The sequence below is a fragment of the Pelodiscus sinensis genome, chromosome 7 (assembly GCF_052426305.1).
Source record: "Pelodiscus sinensis isolate ZL-2025 chromosome 7, ASM5242630v1, whole genome shotgun sequence".
Classification (NCBI taxonomy): domain Eukaryota; kingdom Metazoa; phylum Chordata; order Testudines; family Trionychidae; genus Pelodiscus; species Pelodiscus sinensis.
Genome location: NC_143058.1, coordinates 17,524,486 through 17,548,052, shown reverse-complemented (window position 1 = coordinate 17,548,052; position 23,567 = coordinate 17,524,486). Strand labels below are relative to the sequence as shown.

Genomic DNA, 23,567 nt, shown 5'->3' with positions numbered 1-23,567 from the left:
ATTGGATCAGTTCAGTGTAATTTCCTCTCTTGTTGCTTTCATTTCTATTAGGGAGGCTTTTGGTTCATGGAAATCAATAGCCTTACAGATGCAAAATGTGAAGTTGGCTTTTTTTTTAGTAAGTTTCATTTCTGTCTGAATTATAAAGAAATATATTTCCCCCCTCCAAATATGTGCCCTGCATGTTAGTTATTTGGTACACTCCAAATTCAACTCATAAACAAATAGTAATTTACATTTTCTCTCTTCACAATTTATTTTTTTAAGAGTAAATGAATATGAAGAGTCCAAAGATATTTTCCACATGCAGATTCCAGAATCTGCCACTTAAAATGTAAATGGCACTTAACTGTTTTGCAAATTGAGTCCTATTTGTCTCAGCAGAATCATTAAAGCTATGATTTAGCCCAAAATGGACTTTATTATTCCATTTAATTATACTGGAGGATTTAGCCTACAAGCCTGTAACAATCCATTCTATAACACTGTGAACGTTGGACAAACAATAATTGACTGTGTACGTACTATAGCTTTATTTTTGTGAGAAATATGATTCTAATACTTTCCTTACTGATTACAGAAATTGAAACAAGCTGAAAAAACAAGGGAAGATTCTGAGAATAGATTATCTACAATTTCCTTGGAGTCTCTCAATACATTTAACAGCAATAATGTCATTTTATTAGAAAAAGAGAAGAATTGTCTGAACAAGGTTGAAGGACAAAGGGAAGAAAATGGAAAGAATGAAGAAGCTTCTTTAAATAGCTCTGATAAGCATGGAGTAGACAATTTAGAATCCTTGAGTGATTCTTTATATGATAGCTTCTCATCCTGTGCCAGTCAAGGCTCTAATGATGTATAAAGACACTTTCTAGTGGGCTGCGAATGGAGCACTTATGGAACTGAGGGAAAAAAGGAACAACTGTTGAAAAACTTCATCCTAAATTGTTCAATTCACAGCGGGGTATTTCCTGACTTATTTTCATGACACAGCAATAAGAAAAGACAAGACTGTGATGCGTGAGACTGAAAATTGAACAGAAAAGCTGTTATACAAAATGTCTTAATTTTGCACTTTTATGAGTATTTGTACAGAAGTTGTAAAAAATTTTTGAAAAAAATATATTTGTAGAAGAAAGCAATAAATATTAAATGGTGCCATGCTCCTGAAATGACAGAATACTAACTTTTAAAAGTTGATGTTAATATTAACAAGCAAAGTTAGTGGATATTTTAAAGAAAGATTTATAATTGTTCTAGTCTTAAAACTGTATGTAGAAACACTGCTTTAACATAAACCTGGGACTGCCAAATTGTCTGTAATAAACCTTCTTGGACCACATTTTAAAAACGTACATTTTGTAATTTTTTTTATTTTAGTGCAATTTCAGATATGTTTCTCTAGGGATATGTGCATTTTAGTTGGTGTAATTCCTTATGTATCTGTTGATACTTCAAGAGGGTTTTGATGGTATGAGAATGGTTGGAATCAAATGCCCAGATCCCACTATACTTCTGCATCTGAGCAGCCCCACTGAGTTCATAAAGTTACTCATGTGCATAAGTGTTTGGAACATCAGGGTCAAAGTGATTTGTCATTTGATTTTGCCTGAGTAAAGGACTGCAGGATCTTGCCTTTATTGCCAACTGCAGTATCTACTTTTATATCTTACATACATCTCCTCCCTCTGTAACCATTTAATATAAATTTCTAAAGGTGGTATGTTGATTTTTCCAGCTCAAACCAACTTGGTTTTAACTCCATCTTGGAATCCTGGAAAACTGAAACAAAATTTGTATTTGTGATATAAACTTTTTTTAAAAAGAAAAAATGTTTTGGTGCTAACATCTGTTAATTCAACATATCTTTTTCTCCCTTATAAAGACTTTATATGTAAGGGGAAGTATATTTCAGAGGTTATGTGTATTTTTTCTAGTTGTGAAGTATTTATAACTGCTTTTGTACAGCAATTTATCTGTTAATTAGGTATATTTGGAAAATTTCTAGACTCTACTGTTATTTAGCAAATATCTGTTAATCTTTATGATATTGTATGATCAGTGTTATTTTGTTAATACTTTGTGCAATTTGTTACATTTAATTTTATATTTTAAGTAATGATGTCAGATTTAAACTTGCATTGTCTTTTTGGAACTTATTTCTAAATAAAGTTCATATCACATTTATAGGAACATGTATATTTTCCCAGGGACAAGCAGTCCATATTAGGGTTAATTTGTTTAATCAGATGGGTTTGTGAATTAATTGTCCAAGAAAATATCATTGCAAGTAAGTCCTAATAAGCCAGGGGAAGCAAATGAAATAAACACATTTGAATAAAAGAACACACTGATACCATATGCATGCAAAACATCGTGCGAGCCATTTCCTTTCTCCAATCAACTAGCCCTCAGTGCTCCAGAAATAATAAATGTGCAGATGGAATTCAATCATTCAAATGAATTCTCGACATGGCAACTAAAAAGTAATTTAAGCTTAATTCAAACCCCTCTGCTTGCAGACAAGATTGTGAGCGATCAAAGGGAAGCGTGTGGGTTGCCGAAGGATGAGGCTGGGGAAGGCGGCAGGTTGTAATGGGCTGTACAATGGAAATCATCATTTCACTCCAGCTACTTCATCTCCCAAATGAAGTTCGCCGCGGATTGTAGGAAAGAAAAGCGGCGCCACGTGGGGGGAGGCCCCAGGAGCCGCCAACTCGCTTCCAGCCAGCCCGTGCCCACAGGGAGGGTACAGTCCCGGGGATGCTCCTCGCTGCTGCGTCCCGGGGGGAAGCGCCTTTGGCGGGTGGGCCCTGCCCCGGCGGCTCAGCGAGGAGGGTGCGTGTCTGGCTGCCAGAGGGCGGGGTGTCAGCCCGGGACAGCGCTGGGCTCACGAGGCGGCCTCAGCCAGCGGGCGCTGCTGCGGGCCGGGGAGGGCGCTAGTGCACGCGGTCGCGGCGCGGGGGGAGGGCGCGCTGGGTCACAGCTCCGCTGGCGAGCGCTGCCGCTGCTGCTCCCCACGCCCCCCAGCCCCAGGGCCCGCTCGCCTCCCAGCGCACGTGCCCGGCGGGCCATTAGGGCGAGGGGAGAGCGTCACCCGCACCGGAGTGAACCTCCAAGGCGAAGCAGCGCGGCTACACAGCATGGGGTAAGAGTCAGACACCCCCTACCCCAGCGCACACAGATAGGCGGGCAGACCAGCGCCGTCTCGCCCATACAGCCACACACACGGGGGCGGGTCAGAGGCAGAGCACCCCCCCCCCCCACGCACAGACACACGGAGGTCTCATACACCCCACATACAGGTGGCTGGGTGAAGGTCAGCGCCCCCCACACGCCCATATAACAGACGGGGTGGGTACCGTCAAGCGCGCCTCACCCCCAACACACACAGGTGGGTGAATTAGGAGGAAAAAAAACCCCTCCCCCAGCGCACATCTGGGTGGATTAGGGGTATATAGTCCCCCCCCCTCCACACACACACACATGCACACAGGTGTGTGGAGGGGGTTAAAGGCTGCGCCTCTCCAGGGCCCCGTGCACACGCCCATATTCAGACCTAGGCGGGGTAGGCGCAGCGTCCCCTCCCCTCCACATACACATTGGGGGATGGGAGCAGAACCGCCCTCCCCCAGCTCAGACACACACGTTTGGGGGTTAAGGTCAGCGTCTCTCCCACACACAATTACCCGCTCCCCCCAGTAGATTAGGGACCGCGCGTCTGTGGCCACAGCACAGGTAACACCCTCCTCCCCGCCGCCAGGGGAGGTGTTGGGGGGAGAGTTAGGTTCGTGACCGCTTCGCCGGGGCGGACTGGGGGGGGCAGGACGACTGTCCCTGCCAGCCAGGGACGTGTGTGCTGGGGGCAGACAGCCCCCCCCCCTCCCTGCAGGCTAGGGGGAAGGAGCCCAGCTCTCCTGCAAGGAGACCCCGCCCCCACCTGCGGGCACTCCTACCCACCACAGCCGGGATCCGGTGGGGACAGGGACAGCGCCCGAGTCTCCAGGTCGGTAGCAGCAGCTCAGCGCCGGAGCCCCGCAGCCTGCGGAGAGCAGGGTTAGCTACCCCCCCTCCCCCACACAGACACCCCCCGCGGGGAGGCAGCACGTGCCCAGAGGCTGAGCTGCTAACCCGGGAGCCTGCCCGCGCTGGGGTGTTTGTGTCTCTTACTCCGCGGGGCGGTGGGGAGTCCCCCCCTCCCCCCACGAACTTTCTCCCGCCCCCTTCCCCGCGTGTGCCTGGCGGGAGGGGTCCCGGGCCCCTCCCCGGTCACATGGTGCGGGCGGGGGGGGGGGGAGAGGGAGACTTTTCTCTCGCCGACTCCCCCCCCGCTCCGGCCAGTCTCGGCTCCCAACTCCTGGCTGCAGCGCGGAGCAGGGCGGGCGATGCGGGCTCCCGGAGCTGCGCTCCGCAGCGGCGCGGGGAAGGGGCTCGGCGGCACCGCGCCTCGGCAGCCCGGCTGCTTCTGATGCGCCGCGCAGCCCGGGGCCCCGGCTCCACGAGGATGTGGCTCCTCTTCGGCGCGGCAACTTTCTGGGGACTAGTCCTGGCGCCAGGTAGGCGGCAGCGGGGAGCCGCAGGGCAGCCCGCCCCCGGGGAGGGGGGGTCGGGGCAGGGCGCGGCGGGGGCAGCCCCGGCTCTGGCCGCACCAGCTCCCGCCCCGCTGCAAACTTCGCGCTGCCCTGCAACAGCTGCAACTCCGCGGGCAAGGCGGCTCCCGGCACTGCACCCCGCGCCGAGCCCAGCCTCGCTGGCAGCCCGCCCTCCCTGGGCCGGGTACCCGCCCCGCGCCGCTCTCCCGCCGGGGCGCCGGGATCGGCTCCTCGGCCCAGCACCGAGGCCAGCTCCTCGCGGGGCGCCTGGCTCCCGGTCCCCGCCAGCGCCGGTGGGCGATTGCCCGGAGAACAGCCTCGCTCGGGCTCGTTTCCAGCAGCCCCTAGCATCGAGCCCAGCCCCGCTGTGTGGTGCCTAGGATCAGCTCAGTTTTGGGGGGCCCCTGCCAGCCTCCGCCCTGGGAGCAGCGCCTGTGTGAACCGAATCGGCGTCGTCAGCCAGACTTGGGGCCCCCCCTGGCATGTTGCTGCCCCACACAACTGAGCTCCGTGGGATGCCCGAGGGACCAGCTCTACTAGGGTCCCCTTCGAGATGCAGGGGGACCAGCGGGGCGCTCTTCACGCAGCGCCCAGTTCCCTGACATGCCCGAGGACAGCTCCTCTGGGTGAGGATTTAAGGGGGAGAAGCGCTCTTCCCCGCCCCCCCCCCCCGAGCATGGAGAGCCCGTGATAATTTGCTGCACTTGGTGGTGGAGAAAGACCTAGTTTACATGATAAAAGAGGGAAGCGACGACTGCTTTGCAGCTGTAATTGTGCATGGCAAAATAGTAATTAAATCATTTGTAATTAATTAGTAGTTAAGTAAACCCGACGGCACAGATTCGAGCTGAAGCGCATCTGTTAGCCCGGTTACTCTCCCCCAAGCATAGATTGTGCTTATCCCACTGCTTTAAGGGGACGCCAGCGGGATAGAGGGGGATCGGAGCAAGCCGGGTCGGTGGGTAAGTGGTATCAGTTTCATTTCAGTACTGTTTTTTGTACTCTGCCCCCTGCTGGCTGCCAACATTTGCTGTTGCTCTCCAGGGGGTTAGATAATTCAAAAGTGAGTGGATGGCTAGGCATTGCTTGGCTCCTGTAGACTCTCTGCTTGTACATAGTTAGCTGATTATAAAATGCTGGGTACTTCTGACGCAGGTTTGGAAACAAATCTTTTGACAAGATCCATATTTTTGTTTTGGTGCTAGATAGGAACAGCAGAGTGAAAAAAAATATGTATCATTTTTTTGGCATACGCAGATCTACTCTGAGAGCCACTCTCTCTGTTCCAGGGTTTGGTCTGCAAATACAGTGTTACCAGTGTGAAGAATTCCAGCTAAATAATGACTGTTCTGCTCCAGAGTTCATTGTGAACTGTACAGTGAACGTTCAAGACATGTGCCAGAAAGAAGTGATGGAAAAAAGTTCTGGTAAGAACTTAATAATTACACTCTTTCTGCTTTATTTAGTATTGTTTAGAGCTCTTAGCTCCATATGTTCATTTTCTCTAGCATAATTTTTTTTTTTTTTTTAGCTTAAGGCCTTTTATGTTAGTACTAAAGGGATTTTAACTCTAATGTATTGTATTTCTCAGCTACTTTACAGCACAATAAGGTTAATAATTTTCCTTTAAAAATGAAAACATTGAATCTTACAGGACAAATGTTAATAAAGCTGTTAAAATATGGTCTTTATGGGTCTCAGATTTAGTTTCACAGTATTAGAAAATTAATAGCAAGTGAGTTTAATCTCATTATAGTTAATTACATGGGCCTTTCCCAAGAGATGGAGGAAAAGTGCATCAAATTAGTTATTCTTTTCGTTATTTACTCCAGCAATTCACATAAAGTAAAAGTTGTTTTTATGGAATAGGAAGCTGAGCTATGGGATTTTATCCATAGATGAAGACAGGGTGCAGGGACAGATAGGCCAATGATTGGTAAGATCATAGTGGAAGTCAAGTGGACAAGGCTAAAAGAATTTATTGAGTATATGGAAGTTATCTTTAAAAATTCATTAGGGGCTCTACTACATTTGTGTTTAATTTTAGAATACGTTGCACTGCTTTTAGGTTTTATTCAAAGATCACTAATACTTTCAAGAGGAAGCCAGCATAGTTGTTGTTCTCTCACTAAATCATCTCTGGGTGATGCTGTAAACCAATTCATTACATCAAATACTTCAAGATTTTTCAGAGATTTTTTTGGGGGGGGACAGGAGGAGGGCAGTTGTTTTGTGTGTTAAACTTCAGGACAGGTCACACTCACCTCACTTAGTAAAAAGTCCCAGCTTTATCAGAGACTTTTTTGGGTTGGGCACTGTGATAGAGGAAAATTGCATGGCTGGTTGCTATTTCATACAGCTTCCTGCTCCTATCATAGCCTTGAGTTGTGATGTTTGCAGGGGCAGAAGGCGCTGGAATACTTCTGTCTCTCAGGAGTTCCTCAAATTAGGTATGACCCTGATGGGTCATGGTTCAGGTTGAGGAGCCCAACTACAAAAGACAGGAATACAGAAGCTGTATGTAGATGGGAGTATGTAGTACTGCTGATTTGACAGGACAGTATCTTGGATGGATATAGTGGCTCACAGCTGAGGGCAACAATTTATACATACCTGTTGATTAAGGGCAGTACTATATAGGATTGTTGTGGTATTTATGTTACCAAAGTTGCAGTCTTTCTCCTTCCAACAATACCAGATTCCCTCTGTTAATAAGAAATGTAAATAGAGCTACAGGTCTTGAAATATAAAACAGTTCCTATATTAAAAAAGTTATTGCAATTACAGTCTTCCACAGACCTAAGTGAAATTTACCACCGTGTTCATCAGCAACTCTGCTCTTATGGTTAGCTATAAATTAATGCCCTGACAACACTCCTGTCATCTGAAGAAGTGGATTGTGCCCATGAAAGCTCATGATACCATCTACATGTTTTGTTAGTCTTTAAGGTGCAACTACACTATTGGTTGTTTTTTTTAATCTTGAGAAAGTCCAACACACTTGGGACCTGTCCAGTGCTGAAGCAGAGAATTTGCCAGACCATGGGAAGTCAATATTGTCTAGCAGCATTACTAACACTTCCAATGCTTACTGGACTCTCAGAAGACATTTGGGGATAAATTAGAGCTAATACTGAGAGCCAGGACTGGTGGCTGTAAACAAACTTTATGGGTCTTCAGGAAACTTGGCTATGCCCATGATAACTGGACATCCAACTATCTACCATAGATATTGCCGGATCAAAGCATGCCAGAGTACAGAGGTTCAACCTGTAATAAAATTTCCTCTTTTATAAACAGAGAATCTCATGGTTGGCATTTGTCCTCAATGCAGGTAACACACATAATGCACTTTTAACTACTTTGTAAAGTATTTGGAATTTGTTCTGAACAGAAAGAAAAAGATTAAGGGAAGGCTAGTTGCCATTCAGTAAGATAACTCAATTTTAAATTGTGAACATATTTTGGGTAAAAATACTTTTTTTTTCTTTTTACTTCAAACTTGACTATCTTCTTACTCAGAAAAGGTGATAGAGGTTGAGACAGGTGTGGGTTGTGAGGTGTTTTGGACGTATGCATAATTTTAGACAAATATTTGAAATGAAGTTTGAAGGCTTTGTCATGTGAACACCCAATAATCTTTTAAATAGGTTTGAATGGATGATGTGAAGGAATTTGAAGTACAATTAAAATCCTATATAGTCAAATATAAATCCCACCCAATAATCATGTCAAGTAGCCGTATTTAACTCTTCCGCTTTCTTTGCTCTTATCTCCTTCCATTGCCACATTTTTATTCAAATTTCAAACTATAGTAGCCTCCAAAGAAACATCTATAACCTTGTTATCAGTTGAATGTTAGGCAAAAAAGTGTTTGCAGACATTCTTACGCAACAAATGATTTACATAAATGAATAAGTATCCAAAAGATTTAAGAGGCAGCCTCTCACATAGGTACTCACATAGCATAACTGAATAGTTCATATTTAAAACATCAGATTAACAACTCATTTTGCAAACTGTCTGATTAAGCGTGTGAGACTATGTTAAATTGAAAATATGAACAATTGTGATTGGGTACTAAAAATGTATGACTACATAAACTTGTCTTTACCACTTCAAAGAAACTGGCTTGCAATAGATGAACATCTTTAATGAAATGTTCTTTCTCGTCTTTTACCTGGACAAGATTACATTGCCTATAATGAAAGTCTCTGGACTGACATTTGAATTTTCCCATAGATGCCTGTCATGCAGTGCATAGCAGGCTACAGTTCATTCTTACTTGGCTTTATTCTATAAATGCAGTGCTTACTCATTTTAAGTTAGAGAGTTATAAATTCTAGTGAGGAAGTAAATTTAATTGTTAACTTATCTATTCCAAATTGAGTGAAATTTGTGGTACAGGTTAAGCTTCTTTCCTATCTACTCAGTCAGTTCCAAAAAGGATTGGTTATAAAGCAAGGAGGATTCAGTAATCATCTCATTTTTTTTTCTAACTGATATTTAAATACGTGTAAAATAAAATGTCTCATTCTCACAAATTACACTTAAACATTCATTATTTATAAGGGCATTTTAAAACTCAGTTTTAAGTGCTTATCATTGAAAACGGAAAATTATTTCAAACCTTGATTTTCATTTTGTAATAATATTTGAGTTTGAATTTTAAACCCAGTATATAAAGAATGTGCATTTGCATTTACTTGCCAGTGTGATCTTGTAATTAAAGTTTTTTCCTCTTGACTAGATACAGTAAAAAGAGTATAATTTAATTTTTATAGACTAGCCAATTTCTGCCTTTACTAAAATATAGCTCTGTCAGTAAGCAAAATGTTACAGGTTTTCCTAAACCTTATTTAACAGTTAAATGTAGTATATTGATATAAAGTTCATGGTCTGAAACAGTAACTTAATAGACCTAGTCACCCATCCTTTGCAACATACATTAATCTAGTTGTCTATTTTGCAGTCAAGGGAGTCACTGATTTACATGCTGTGATATGTATATATTATAAACAGGTAGGCAATGACTATTTTCGTACATATTAGTGGTCATTAAGTTTAACAATGACAGTTCAGTGGTTCAATTTTACTCTCTCATTGATAATACAAAGGAGAGCTGCAATTCTAAAAAGCATTGCTCGTTTATATTGTACACCTTTGCTTAAATCTTACTTTAGTCAAGGCAAACTCCTGTTTATTGAAGCTAAAATGAAACGTAAGCTACATTTAAACTTTTTGCAAAGCTTTCTCAAAATGCAGGTATAGAATGAACTTTAATAAATATGTGTCATCCCTAGATAAGAAATTCTAACAATCCCATGTCAAGTGTGACATTTTGCAAAAAAACAAAAAAGTTTAAAAAATCTTGGATTTTCATGATAGTAATGAATCCGCATATTGCTATCATTCATATTTAAATCTGAACAATGTAATTAGTATCAACCAGATGTTTCCGCTAATATTACAAATTAGCTCTATTTCCTAATTAAAACAATAATAATCATTGAAAGTATTTGGATGGTGAAGCAATAAAACAGGTACTTAGATGGGGTGACTTTTCTGAATGAGCCAACTGTCTCCCACTCCCCCCAACACACATCTTCTCTTACTATATCTGTTTATATTGCAGTACTACCTAGAGAACCCATTCAAAATGTGCAGCATTGGAGACTTCATGAAGTAAATGACAAAAATGTTCCAAGTTTTAGTTAGTTTCACATTTATTTATGCATTTTGCAATACTAAATTATAGGCAGGAATGTTAACATTACTGGCCTCCAGTAGGAGATACAAAAGTGCCATATTTCATTACAGAGAATGCACTTTGCCAACTCATTAGTTAACCTACTCTTTAAAAAGCGTCAATACTTCTTTTTGTTATAAAGAAGAATGGTGAGCTCTGGAGGAGGCACTGGAGACCAAATCAAATACCTTTGGTGCCATAGAAACTAACATAAAGGATAGGTTTTTAAGGTTAGCTTACTAGCGGAAGAAGCAGTTGATATTTGCAATCAGATTACGTAGATAAAATATTTGATGAATCAGAGTTCTCCATGATATTAATTCCATTTGCAACTGTTTCAGGAAAACATTGGAAACTGATTTTTATACCGATTTTGAGCAGGAAAACTACAAAGCCACTGCCTTTCAAACTGAAAGTGATAATACAAGAACAAAGAAATCTAATTCATGCTTCTTTCCTTTGGAGAGAATCAAAATGTTGCAGTTATTCATATGCTTATTAAATATAAATAAAACAAATTCTAAGAAATACAGCTTTTCTTCTGTGGGTGACAAGTGAACTGACCACCTGGGGCTTGATGCAAAATCCACAGAAGCCAAGAGGAATTGATCTTTCCAGTGACTTTGGTGGGCTTTGGATTAGGACCATGGGCTACAAAGAGATACAGAAATGTAGCACATACAGAAACCAATTAAATCTCCAAATGGAGAAAACAGTACAGCCAGCATCAAGATGTGGCACAAGGCAGTTTCTCATCACTATAAATAACAATGTTTTAAAAAATAGACTAAACCCTACAAAAAGAGCAGAGTAGAAGGAAACAATGAGAGGAGACAAATCAAAGGAAAAAGCTGAACAAATGTAAAATTCCTAGACCCTCTCTATGCTCAGTAGGTATAACAGGCTTTGCATTTTTAAAACAAGGCTTTATGCTTTTGCTACCTCCTTGTTATGTAGCTTGTAAATCTGTTTTCACTGTTTCTGCTACACCATTCACCTAATCATACCTACAATAGAAATGCTGCATGGAAAAATCCAAAAAGAGTTTTTTCAATAGGCTTTACAGAAAAAAGTTTTTCAAACTCCACCTTGCTATCTAGAGAAATTTAGATTGATAGTTTCCTTGTAAGTGAAGTCACCTTCAACTTCATTAATTCAATACATCTGTAATAAAAGGTTTTCTTTTTAAAAAAAAATTTACAGCAGCATTTCTCATGCATGCACTTGTATAAAATACTGCAGTATAATTAAAGCAATTATTGTAATTGTACACTTAAAGTAGTGCATAGGAACATTGGGAATATGATAATCATTTCACTGGTGAATTTTAATTGCTGTTTCTAAGGCTCTCCATGACACTGATGGCCAAGTCCCTTCTTTTATCAAGCAGAGGGAAACTGATGTTTAAGTTCTACCACCACTAATCCTACATAATACCTTTTCTTTGATGCTGCATTGAAGTTGCACCACATCAAAGGTTCTTAAGGGTTACACAGTGCACGACACCCACTGATTCAAGCACCAGTTACACACTGGCATTCAGGGGAGAGTGCACCCTCTGTGCCTTTATTGACAAAATATTACAATAGCCAACAATGTTTAACATCTTCAGAATCTCTCTGGGTATTACAAATTGCAGAAAGGCATATATACCAATTTCTACAATGGTTTCAGATTTGGGTATTTTTTTAAAAAACAATGTGAAAATTAATTAAAGTCTTTTGCTTAATAACTCAGTGCAGTTGAGCATAAGGAGGAGAATGAAGAGCTGCACATGAGCTTCATTTTGATATTTTCAAAATAGTATAAAACTTATAATACATTATATATAGTCCAATATATTTTTTAAAATTTTTTATAAAGTGACTTGGTGCCTGACATTGTTAGCAGCTAGGAACTTGTTCTGCACTATCAGTTACTCAACGGAATCAACGCATAGTAATCAATATCCACAGTAGCTAGTTCCTTTTTATTGTGGGTGTGAATAAAAGCTTGCATATGAAAAAAGGAATTATAGTATATGTCATTAACTTTCACTATATGCTATAAACTTTGAGCTGTTGATATATTACCATTGAGAAAATGTTTTTAGATGCCAAAGCTGTAGGGCATGTTCTCTTATTAATAAATTGCTTTCAGTCTTTTGGTTGCCTACAACACTGCAAAGCAAGCAGGAGATAAACTGAATTAAATGCATTAGATAAGGTGAAACCATGGAGAGTTTGTAATAAATGGCTTTTTTGTTTGTGTGCTTTTAAACATAATGATGGAGCTAGCAGTGGACTTCAAGTAATTTATGACTTGAAAACCATGAAAAGGATCCAAATGCAAAAAGTGATGAAGTGTTGTATTATTTTAAGGAAGTTTTGATATCTGGTCCAGTGAACTTCATTTCTCACAGGGCATGGACAATAGCTTTTTATGGTTTTCTGTTTCTGGGCCTTTATGAAAAATATGTACAGTGGTGCCTATAGGCTCGTATTGCTGAGCTCTGTCAGTTTTGAGATCGTGCCTCACGTTTCACATAAAATGAATCTGAATTTCAAAACCAATTTCCAGTGACCTGCCCAGATCTTCCTCTAGCTCCCGGGGAGCTAAACACAAGCAAGTATATTTAATGACAACAGTGTAGTTATTTTCATTTTATAATATGGGCATTTGTCAGCAAAACTGAGAGAAACTGCAAATGCAATGTCCACAGTACATGGTGTTCTGATGGTGGTATTACCAGTGACTCTTTCAGTGTGAACTAAAAATCATTCACTCCCCCATCCTCCCCAAACCAATGGCCTCATCCTGAAGTTGACAGCAGGATCAGGTTCTAAAGCAATAAAAGGGCAACAGTTCACCAAGGTTAGCCTCTGGCATGCCTCTGTCTTTATGTTCACCTGCATTTCTTCAGGTACCAGCGATTGCACCTCCCATTGGCCAGGAACAGTGATCCACAGCCAATGGGAGCTATGATCCCCAATACCTGTGGAGGCACAGATAACTACAACGGTGTGGGGGCCCGGCAGGGGCTAACCTTGGCAGATCAGATCCAGCCCGTGGGCTGGTCTTTGCCCATCCCTGTCCTAAAGTGTTAAACATCAAAAATCAGCAGTAGAATATATATTTAGATTTAAACCATAAAGACATACTTTAAACCACAAAATACTCATAAATTAGGTCCTTCTTTGTTTTCCCATTAAAGGTTGAATGCAGGTTTCTGTGTTAAACTTGCAAGAGCTGAGGACGTTGGGTCCTATCCTACAAATATGTAACTATGTATACTGACAAATAGCTTTACCCATGCAAATAGATCCACTAAATTTAATAGAGCTCTTGAAAAATATTTGGACTATTCAGAAGCATAAAATTATTTATTTGTGTAAATGTGTGCAGGATTGGGGCCATTTAACGCTCAAAATAACATAATGGCTCTGGCTGCCTAATTCAGTTTACAGGATTAGTACTGTAATCAATAATTGCAAGTAAAATGCTAAATTCTGATCCTGAAAGGTAAGACGCATGAGTTAATCCATAATACTAAAACTAGAATATATTTTGATCTCAATATCCATGACAGTTTTCTACCATGTAGAAAGAAAAGACAGATGATGAATGCACAAGCCAACTTTACTTGAAAAGTTGTACAATTTACCACTTGGCTGCCAGTAAATTGTGAAGAAGAAAGAGCTACAGCAGCAGAAAATAAAAGGTTAAGATTGAAAAATGAAAGTCGAGGTCTGACTAAAATGTAATTGTTTATAATTGTATTTGGCATTTACTAAAAATGTCTGTCTGTTAATACAGAAAAACCAGGTATTACTCTTAGACTTTGCTAATCAATGCATATTTTAGTAGTTTAATGCCTCACTTGCGCTTTGTGAAGCTGCAAGCAATAGGATGGATTTTCCTGGGTCATTATTTAGAACAACATTAACAAGCCAGTTTTGCTTGAGATTTGCAGTGCCATAATTGGAAGGCATGATTTGATGCTATGTTCTTCAATACTGTAAAATAAATCACAGTAATCTAGTCCCTTGTCCCCTCTATCCAGCAATTATCCTGTTTGCATCTAAGAACGTGTTCAGCTCTAAAAGACATGGGCATGGCAGAGAGGTCAGAAAGTGGGTAATCAAGCATCTTATAAAAAAAGGTGTGTTGCTTAAGACCACCTCTTAATATTGTATTTGTACAAATGCTTTAAAAATCAAGACCCTCAATAAAACTTATTTAAAAATTAGTTGCTGCAATCAGTCCAACCTTAAATTAAAAATGGAAAGCTATTTGGGGCTTGTCTGCATCAGGAGTTATTCAGGATGCAGTCAAGAATACGTCTGAAATGAGTGTCCAGACATGGAGTTATATTAAAAAATAGCTATTACACTTTACATTAATACTCTGCCTTAAGCCAAATTAACACTCAAATCATACAAGCTCTTAGGAAGAAAACACTAAAATAATGGATGTCGTTTCCATAACTACGCTACCTAAGAATCTAATTGTAATTGATATACCTGCTGCTTAATACATTCATAGGTTCCAGTTCTGGAATCCTTACTAGTAATGAAATGAAGATGTGGGAGGGGAAACGGTGGGTCTTGGTTTTAAAGCACAGGTCTCGGAGACATGAGAACTAAGTTCTGTCTCTGGTCATGCCGCAGGTTTCAGATCATTTAACCTCATGCCTCGTATGCCTCATCTATAAATTGAGGATCACAATTCAATATAGTGAAGATTAATTAGATATTTATTTAAGCACTCTAAGATGCGCTCATGAAGTGTAGTACATAAGTACAATTGTTATTAAAACTTAATTAGCTTCAGTGGGAGTTTTGAGAGGATAGAGACTGAAAAAATAGTCTAAAATAAAACGGTAATTTAGAGCACTTTTGTGCACACATGCTTGTGTAAAATTAAAAACATGCCCAGTTTTCATCTCTTCCAAGCAGGTTACTTTGCACTGGTTTGAGTCTTGCATATTAAATTATTGTAACAACTGTAGCTCTTGAACATTAATCTAGGCATTTATAAGCTGGTTTGGAATATAAGCTTTCTTTTTGAAGAATAATGCTGGGAAATGTTCCTTTTCCATCTTCAGGAGGTGGCACATTCTAATACATGTGGGACCTTATTGGATACAGTATTCATAAAGATTGAGCTCTGACTTACAGGAAAAAACTCCCAAAAAGACTTGTTGCATCAGATCACTGCATAATGAATCTTGTGAACAAATATGAGATGAACAGGGATGCTTATAACCATTGCCTGCTGAGTGTGATGTTTTGTCCTTCGCTAGACTGCCTAGAGCAGCGGTGGACAACCTGTGGGCTTTATGCAACCCATTGGGGTTCCATGTGCGGCCCTTTTTCCCCCCTCCCCACACCTCTCGTGCACTGGGGCACTGGCATCCTGCACTGCCTGCTCCTCCCGCTCCCTCCTAGCACTTTCAGAGTACCATGTCAGCTGATTCACTTGCCATCCCGCTATTCCGCTTCCCTCCCAGAGCATGAATGCGGCAAATCTGCCGTTCGCAGCTGTTGAAACTCTTGGAGGGAGGGGGATGAGTGGGGATGGCGCACAAATCAACAGATTCATGGTGCTCCAAAAGTACTGGGAGGGCAGAGGGCAGAGGAGGAGTAAGAAGTGGGGGGGGGGCTCCAATGCATGAGAGATGCAAGGGAGCAGAGAGGGGGTGCGTAGGCCACAGGTGGAACCCCAGGGAGTTTCCACCACTGCCATCATGCAGCCCACTGAGATGAAGGAGGGCTACTCATGCCACCCACTCACTAGTCCTGGTTGCCCAGCACTGACCTACGATGTGTCTAGACTATAAGGTTTTTTCCAAAAAAAGTGGCCTTTTTTTTAAAAAACTTCCCCTGCGTCTAGACTGCTGTCGTGGTCTTTCGAAAGTAAATCAAAAGAATATGGCAGTTTTTTTGACCACGGAAAACCTCAGTTTATGAGGAAGAACGCCTTTTTTCGAAAGTGCTCTTTTGAAAAAAGGCATATATAATGCAAACTGTGCTTTTTCGAAAGAGAGCATTCATACTGCCTAGGTGCTCTCTTTTGAAAAAGCGGCTTGCTTTTTTGAAAGTACTGGTTGTAGTCTAGATGCTCGTTTTCGAAAGAGGCTTTTTCTAAAGTATCTTTCAAAAAAGCCTCTTTCGAAAGAGGTTTGCAGTCTAGACGAAGCCCTAGAGAGTAATAAGTCTGCTATAGCCTTTAGTAAGAAGCACATGACTTGTAGCTTATGCAGAAGAGGATCATTTGCTAAGCTTTAGTGAGCCTACATTCAAGTCTTCCCCCCAATCACCAGGGTTTGTCAGTGTTACACTGAGCTTGATAAACTAGTGAGTGGGAAAGATGGTTTATGTCAAAGCCAACCTACTCTGTTACAAAGGCTGCACTAGTTCATCTATGGTAGTGTCCACTAGAGCAGGCTAATCCTCTACTCTAACCTCTTATGCCTTTTTCCAGTCTGTTTTTGACCATCTGTGAATGTATAAAAACACCTGAACTCTAAATAATCAAGCCCTATATTGTTTCATATAAGCCAAAAGTCATCATTAATGATTTCTATACATCAAAATTATATGTTCTTATTCTGGGACTACAATAAAGGTGGGGTTAACAAGGAAGGGCTGCATAGATTGAGTGTTGCTGTTCAATATATTACCGTGTATTCGTGAACACGGTGAGCCGATAAGCATGGTTACACACACGCGCACCCTGCTGCTGTTGTATTAGAGACAGCGGGAAGGGTGGGGGAGGTGGGAGCTGTTCCTCATGAGGAACCAGCTTTTAAGCTGGTTCTATATGCATCCTGGCTCCTATGGAGCCTCTTGCTCCCTCCCCCCTGCTGTTTTAAAAGTCCACTCCCAACAAGCACCAGCTCCCATGGGGCTGCCTGCCTCCCCGTGCTGTGACCTGATAGAGAGGCAGCATCATGGTGGGGTTGACAGGTGGGAGCTGGTAGGCGTGGGAAACTGGCCTTCAAACCAGCTCCTCATGCCTATCAGCTCCTCCAGAGCTGCCTGGCCCCTGCACTGCTGCCTCTGTATCAGGGAAGTGAGGAAGCAACTGGGAGCCAGCTTCCCTCGAGCACCAGCTCCCACCTGCCCCCATGCGAGTAAATGTGTAATCTCTAAAAAAAATTAAGTGGTTACATGATGATGCAAATAAACGTATTTTAACATCCCTAGTTGCTATGCCTGTCATTTAGGTTTCATGCCAACAAGTGGAATCTGCAGCTCTGACTTAGGTGCCTAAGGTCCCTGGACAATGCATGGAGAGTGTAGGGGTATGTCTAGACTGTGGGGGTTTTCTGGGATACCAACGGTATCCGAGAGAAACTCCACCGCATCCAGGGAACGCGTTTGCTCTTCCACTTTTTTTGGCAGAAGAGCAAATGCACTTTCGGGGAGTCCTGTATATCTCGTTCTACAAGGAATAAGGGCTCCGCTGAAGGAGGAAAAGCCTTAGGAAAAAGCTACGCAAATTGCAGAGTGTAATTTGCATAGCTTTTTCCGAAAAAAAGGCTATATTGTAGACCTAGCCTAGGTAGACATACATCAAGTCTGAGTGCTTCAGGAAAAACCCCTCATAACCTTGCAGATTTCTCCAGATCCCAAAATAGAAAAATTCAGAAGAACAAGAGGTGAGTCCATTTAGGATGCTAGTAAAACAAAGGTGACATAAGAATGCTTTATCACCATATAAACTTTGTATTAAATCTTGTCTTTATGAACACATGCAATAACACCCTAGACAGATATAATCAATCATGAATATGCAGCATTACAGTGAGGCTAATTATTATTACCTATTTCACATGATGTGTGCATGTGCATCTGATTCAGATGAGCTTGACTGAGGCAATAGTTAGTTTTGCAGCCTTTTGACAAGTAGCACATTCAAGAATACAACAGCAGCTTTATATGAGTTTCTGCCTTGTGTCTCTTTTTCTTTACAAAAGCCTATTGGAGGAATAGTTATCTAGGGACTTGGGGAAGTTTTTATATTATTTAATAGCACAACGATCAGAAAAATTATGATGCAAAAAGTGAATTAGAATTATAGAAATGTCTATTTTAGGACCTATTTAATATAAAGGCATTTGCTCTTTATTTAATTTTGCTTTTAGGCCAGATTTCTAAGGGGACTTAAGGCCAGAGACTCTCACTTCAGATGGTTACATCCAGTGTTTAGTCACCACTGGTATTTACAGACCCTTTGCTTAGCTGCTATCTTCCTCCTAAATTCACTAAGTATCTAAAATATTTATTGCCAAAATCTCTTAGGTGCCTAGGTTCCTGCTTTAGGGGATGCATGCTGCATCTCAGATAAGTACCTTCATGCCTGAAGCTGTGTCTACACTGGGAAGATTTGGCGATGAAAGTGCTGTTGACACGCAAAAGTTGCCAAAAGTGACAACTGGTCAAACCAGTTTTTCTGCCTCCCATTCTCCACATTTCATGGCCACATTGCTAGCTCCCTGCTGACAGATAAAACAAAGAATTGGGAGTAAGCATCCCACTGTGCAGTATTGTGGGAAGGTAGACCTGATCCCTGCACTTCCTGGGACTCCCTCGGTGCTCTGTGAGTGTTCCAAGCTAAAGTATGTCAAAGCAGCACAGCAGTCTCTCTAGCCCTCCCCCCTGCATCTGCAGTCTCCCTGCTGCTATGTTCCTAGCAGGGCAGAACAGGATCGTTCTAATAATTTGTTCTTTCTTTGTTCCCCAAAATGGATCAGCTCACTCAATTGTCAGATACTTCCTAAAACTTTGAAGGTGGGGGGGGAGAGTTGCATGCATGCAGGGCAGCAGAGATCACAAAACACAGCACAGCCGTCAGGCATTGTGGGATAATGTTGGAAGCCAGTTTTATTGGCAAAACAAACAGCAGAGTCCATATTCGCTCTTTGCCAACAATAAAGGGAGGGGAAAAGAAAAAAGTCTCTCGCACGAGTGGAAGTTTTTTGTTGCCAAAATTGTGTTTTTCTCAACAAAAGTTGCATTGCAGTGTAATGCTCTCACTGTTTTGTCGCCAAAAGGTGACAAAATGTACCAGTGTAGACCCCTACAAGCGTCTCAAATTTAGCATTACCCTCCAGGGCCCAATGAGGTGGGTGTACTCAGGGCATGCCTAATGCTGTATAGAACAGCCTTCTTGCTGGAGAAGAGCAGCTCCTGTATACCCATCAGCCTAGTGGCTAGAGCATTCATCTGGGAGACCCTGGTATAAGGGTCTTTCTTCTGCCTATTGAGAAGGGATTTCAACATGGATGGCCTAACCACTGGACTATAGTCATTCACGTGCTCTCTTGAGATTTAATTATTTATACCCAGTGAAACCGCTTCAGCAAGAGAGCGCCCTATCAGATTATCTGATATCCAGTGTCTAGGCATTCACCTGAGAGATTGAAGTGAGGGCTCTTACATCCCATGTGAGTGTCCTCACCACTTGGCTAACGAGCTTCCAACCCAGATAGATATCTAATTCCCTTTGAGGGGGCAGGGCTCTTAACTCTTCTCCTTAGCATGTGCTACTCACAGTGGGCTCTATCATTTTATTGGCTAGTTAAGGCAACTCCCAGCTCAGCTGTGTTTTGTGGACCCCATTCTGAGATGCTTTTTTCTCCCCACACAGTGGTTGCGTCTAGACTGGCGCGTTCTTGCACAAATACTTTTAACGCAAGAGTTCCTGTCCCTGTCTACACTGCCCTCTTGCGCAAGAAAACTTGCGCAAGAGGGCTTTTTCCCCGAGTGGGAGCATCAGAGTTCTTGCGCAAGAACACTGACGATCTTATATTACATCATCCGTGTTCTTGTGCAAGAACTCGCAGCCAGTTTAGACAGCTGGCAAGAATTTGTGCAAAAGCAGCCAGTGCATAGTGCATGTGGGCCTCTAGCTCAGGGTTTGTGAATTCCACCGGAAACCGGAGCACCTGAAAGTTAGGAAGTGCATTGGTTAATCCCCTTTGTGAACCTAACACTTCATTTCTTGAAACCACACTCAATAATTATTATTCAACAAGCTAACATGCACAGGCGTTTGGGCCCAATTGTGCTCTCAGAATGCTGTGCACTGGTGGAATGCGGGATTGTTTTAAATTCAATGGAACAATTGGGCTTCTTCTATACTTGAGTGCTTCCCAATAGTTGGCTGCTTTATTGTTGTTTTCTGTTATTCTGTGTGAGCTTGTCTTTATACTATGGCTGAGCTGTTCTGCCATAAGCTCTTTAGGCCGGCGCCTTGCTTTCTATTATGTATTGAAAGCACTAGCATATTCTAGGCAGTGCCAGACAAATAAATAAAAGAAAGGTACATTAAAGGCCCAGAGAAGCAAGCGGCACCACAAAGAACAAGACATAGAAACCTTCCTTTTGCACGCCTGCAGATTCTGAGTACCTTTCTGTTTTGCTGTCTTGTGCTAGTTTGTTTTTAATAGAATGGCTGTACTAAAAAACCTGCCTGTGCAGCATGGGAATATGCCATAGTTTTTGCTCTCTGTTGCTCACTGTGTGCTTCATCTGCAGTATATGCTGTAAAGGAATCCTCAGGGTAGACATGCTTTGCTTACCTCATTTTTGAGGCAAGAATAGTGGAATCTTTACTCACAGTCAAAAAATGTGATTGTGCCGCTACTGGGGTGCAATAGGCTCTCATTTATTTCAGTGATAGGAGCGACAATCCAATTTATGCAATGAATGTCATTGTACAGGATAGGGTGTGTAGAGGACATGAAGTAGCCTCCCGGTGGAAATTCCCATTGCTGTATGAAAGGAGTACAGGAACACCAGGCAGTAGAGACCATAAGAAGATTCAATTACCACATGAGGCACTACATGATTGTCAAAACCCCCAGCTATTTAGCAATCTATTACCTGAATGAATAGTACATGCAACATTCATGTCTGCAACAATTTGTTTCAATGGGTTTTCACCTCCGTGGTTTATTGTAGTGTTGGACCTAGAAAACATTAAATGTGACTTAGCTAGTCGCTGAACATATGTCTACACTACAACTGCTGCAGCTGTGCCACTGTAGCACGTGAGTGTAGCTGCTGCCTATGTTGATGAGCAATGCTCCTCTTGGTACAGGTAATCCATTTCTCTGAGAGGTTGTACCTGAGTCAATGGAAGAGCTCATCCATGAACCCAGCACTAGTGGCACTGATAATTAGGTTGGCATAGCTATGTTTCTGAGGAGTGTGGGTTTTTCACACCTCTAAGGTGTATAGTTATACCACTGTAAGTTTTTTTTATGTAGACCAGCCCTTTGCTATATGCAGTACTGTGTAGTGTGAAACAAATAAACTATACACTCTTTGAGGCAGGACATCTTAAGAGTCCAACTATCAACATAAAACAAAGCCAGAGACATGAACCACTAGCCATACTACACCTTACAGTTTTGAGCTTAGGACCCTTTGCCCTGTTTAAGATGTAAAGAGAGACTCTGAAGGGCAGCTTCATGAAGGGACTTAGGATCTCGCTGCCAGTTTTAGGAACCACTGTGATCTCCCCATTCAGTTGCCACCTATATTTTAGGCACCTATGTTTTGTGATAAAAGTTCTCATGTCTGAGCATGCACAGTGCTGCCTCAAATAGGCAACTGGATGCATAAGTTGTGCCTGTATCCCAGCATGCTGCCCATGTCTAGTTTTCCTGCAAGGCTCAGCGCGTGCTTTCTTCCACACAAAATGGAAGAGGAGGGGCAGAAGAAGTATCAGGCACTTCCCTTGAGCCCAAGGTAAACAACAAAATGATCTGGTAGCACTTTATAGACTAACTAAACATGTAGGCTACGTCTAGACTGGCATGATTTTCCGGAATTGCTTTTATCATTAAAAGCATTTTTGGAAAAGCGCGTCTAGATTGGCAGGACGCTTTTCCGCAAAAGCACATTTTGTGGAAAAGCGTCCGTGGCCAATATAGATGTGCTTTTCCGCAAAAAAGCCCTGGTCGCCATTTTCGCGATTGGGGCTTTTTTGCGGAAAACAAATCTCTGTCTACACTGGCCCTTTTGCATAAAAGTTTTTCGGAAAAAGACTTTTGCCTGAACGGGAGCAGCATAGTATTTCCGCAAAACCACTGACAATCTTACATGAGATCGTCAGTGCTTTTGTGGAAATTCAAGCGGCCAGTGTAGACAGCTGGCAAGTTTTTCCGGAAAAGTTGCTGCTTATCCAGAAAAAGTGGCCAGTCTAGACACAGCCTTAGATGTTGGGCATGAAAGCTTATGATACTATCTACATGTTTTGTTAGTCTATAAAGTACAACCAAATCATTTGTTGTTTTTTAAGTACAGACTAACTCGGCTACCCCCTGAAGCTTTAACCCAACGGTTACGGTACTGGACGATGAGATAGTCTGATGTGGTTCTCTCTCAATCTTCATTATTATAGTAATGGCACTTTATTTAAATAACTACTAAACAAACTAGAAGATGCATGAGAATGACTCTACAGTACAGAAATTAGGGTAGTTATCTGAAATGTGGGGAAACCCTTCTCATTAGTCATAGAGGGAATTTGAGCTACAGTTTACTGCATCCTGGCTGAGTCCCCTAATTACTAGGTTAAAGATTATAAGAGAGGCACCTCCTCTCCCTGCTGTTTTATGTGGTTTCAGGCAATTTTTCAGAAACTGGACTTAGACACCTGCCTCAGTCTCCTGGTTCCAGGAGTGGGTCCCAGGTTTGGCTTCTGAGTGGAGACAGGTGGGTAAGGCTGGGAAGTGTCTAGCTCTATCAGTGGATAGCAGCTTACACCACACTTTCTCATTTACATTTAATATTAGCTACCTTAGCTCTCTAGCTAGCAAGCTGGCTTTTGTAGCTCCCATTGTTAGATGCCTGTCTCTCCCCATGCACTGTATTGAGCAATTAGGCACCTCCTGATTGGCACAAGGAGAATGAATTAAGGTTATACAGGCAACCTTTATGTTTGTCATTTCCCAGTACTTGACTTTGCAATCTTCATAAAAGTTTTTAATGTCATTTCATATGGTCTATACAAGAAGCTTAAAGAAAATTGTGTGCGTTTCATATGATCTATGGAAGAAGCGCAGAGAAAGGTGTGTGTGTGTGTGTCTTCCATATGATCTATAAAAAGCTTAGAGAAAGTTGTGTATGTATGCATATATTGGAATATATATCTCTTCACTGAATGGTTGGGTAGGTATGCTGTAAGACCATCTTGCATGGTCAACATTTCAATAGTTATGCTGTAAA

The 23,567-nt window shown here is 42.1% G+C and overlaps 2 protein-coding genes across 14 annotated transcripts in view; both read left to right on the top strand.

Annotated features, from left to right (window-relative positions):
- The window catches only part of NCKAP5 (NCK associated protein 5), a 659,073-nt gene extending 656,886 nt beyond the window's left edge, over window positions 1-2,187 (top strand). For all 10 annotated transcript variants that reach the window (XM_075933271.2, XM_075933270.2, XM_025178765.3 and 7 more), the window contains one exon: window positions 581-2,187. In XM_075933271.2, coding sequence (XP_075789386.2) covers window positions 581-862 — 282 coding nt within the window. In that variant the 3' untranslated portion in view covers window positions 863-2,187. The remainder of the gene's footprint in view (window positions 1-580) is intronic.
- Window positions 2,188-3,878: 1,691 nt separating this feature from the next.
- LYPD1 (LY6/PLAUR domain containing 1) overlaps window positions 3,879-23,567 on the top strand; it is a 29,040-nt gene continuing 9,351 nt past the window's right edge. Inside the window, exons 1-2 of one of the 4 annotated variants that reach the window (XM_089779707.1) lie at window positions 3,879-4,006; window positions 5,882-6,019. In XM_089779707.1, coding sequence (XP_089635833.1) covers window positions 5,986-6,019 — 34 coding nt within the window. In that variant the 5' untranslated portion in view covers window positions 3,879-4,006; window positions 5,882-5,985. Of the gene's footprint in view, window positions 4,007-4,277; window positions 4,557-4,624; window positions 5,219-5,449; window positions 5,555-5,881; window positions 6,020-23,567 lie in introns of those variants that run through there. The other 3 variants (XM_075933269.2, XM_025178770.3, XM_089779708.1) reach the window with 3 other exon arrangements.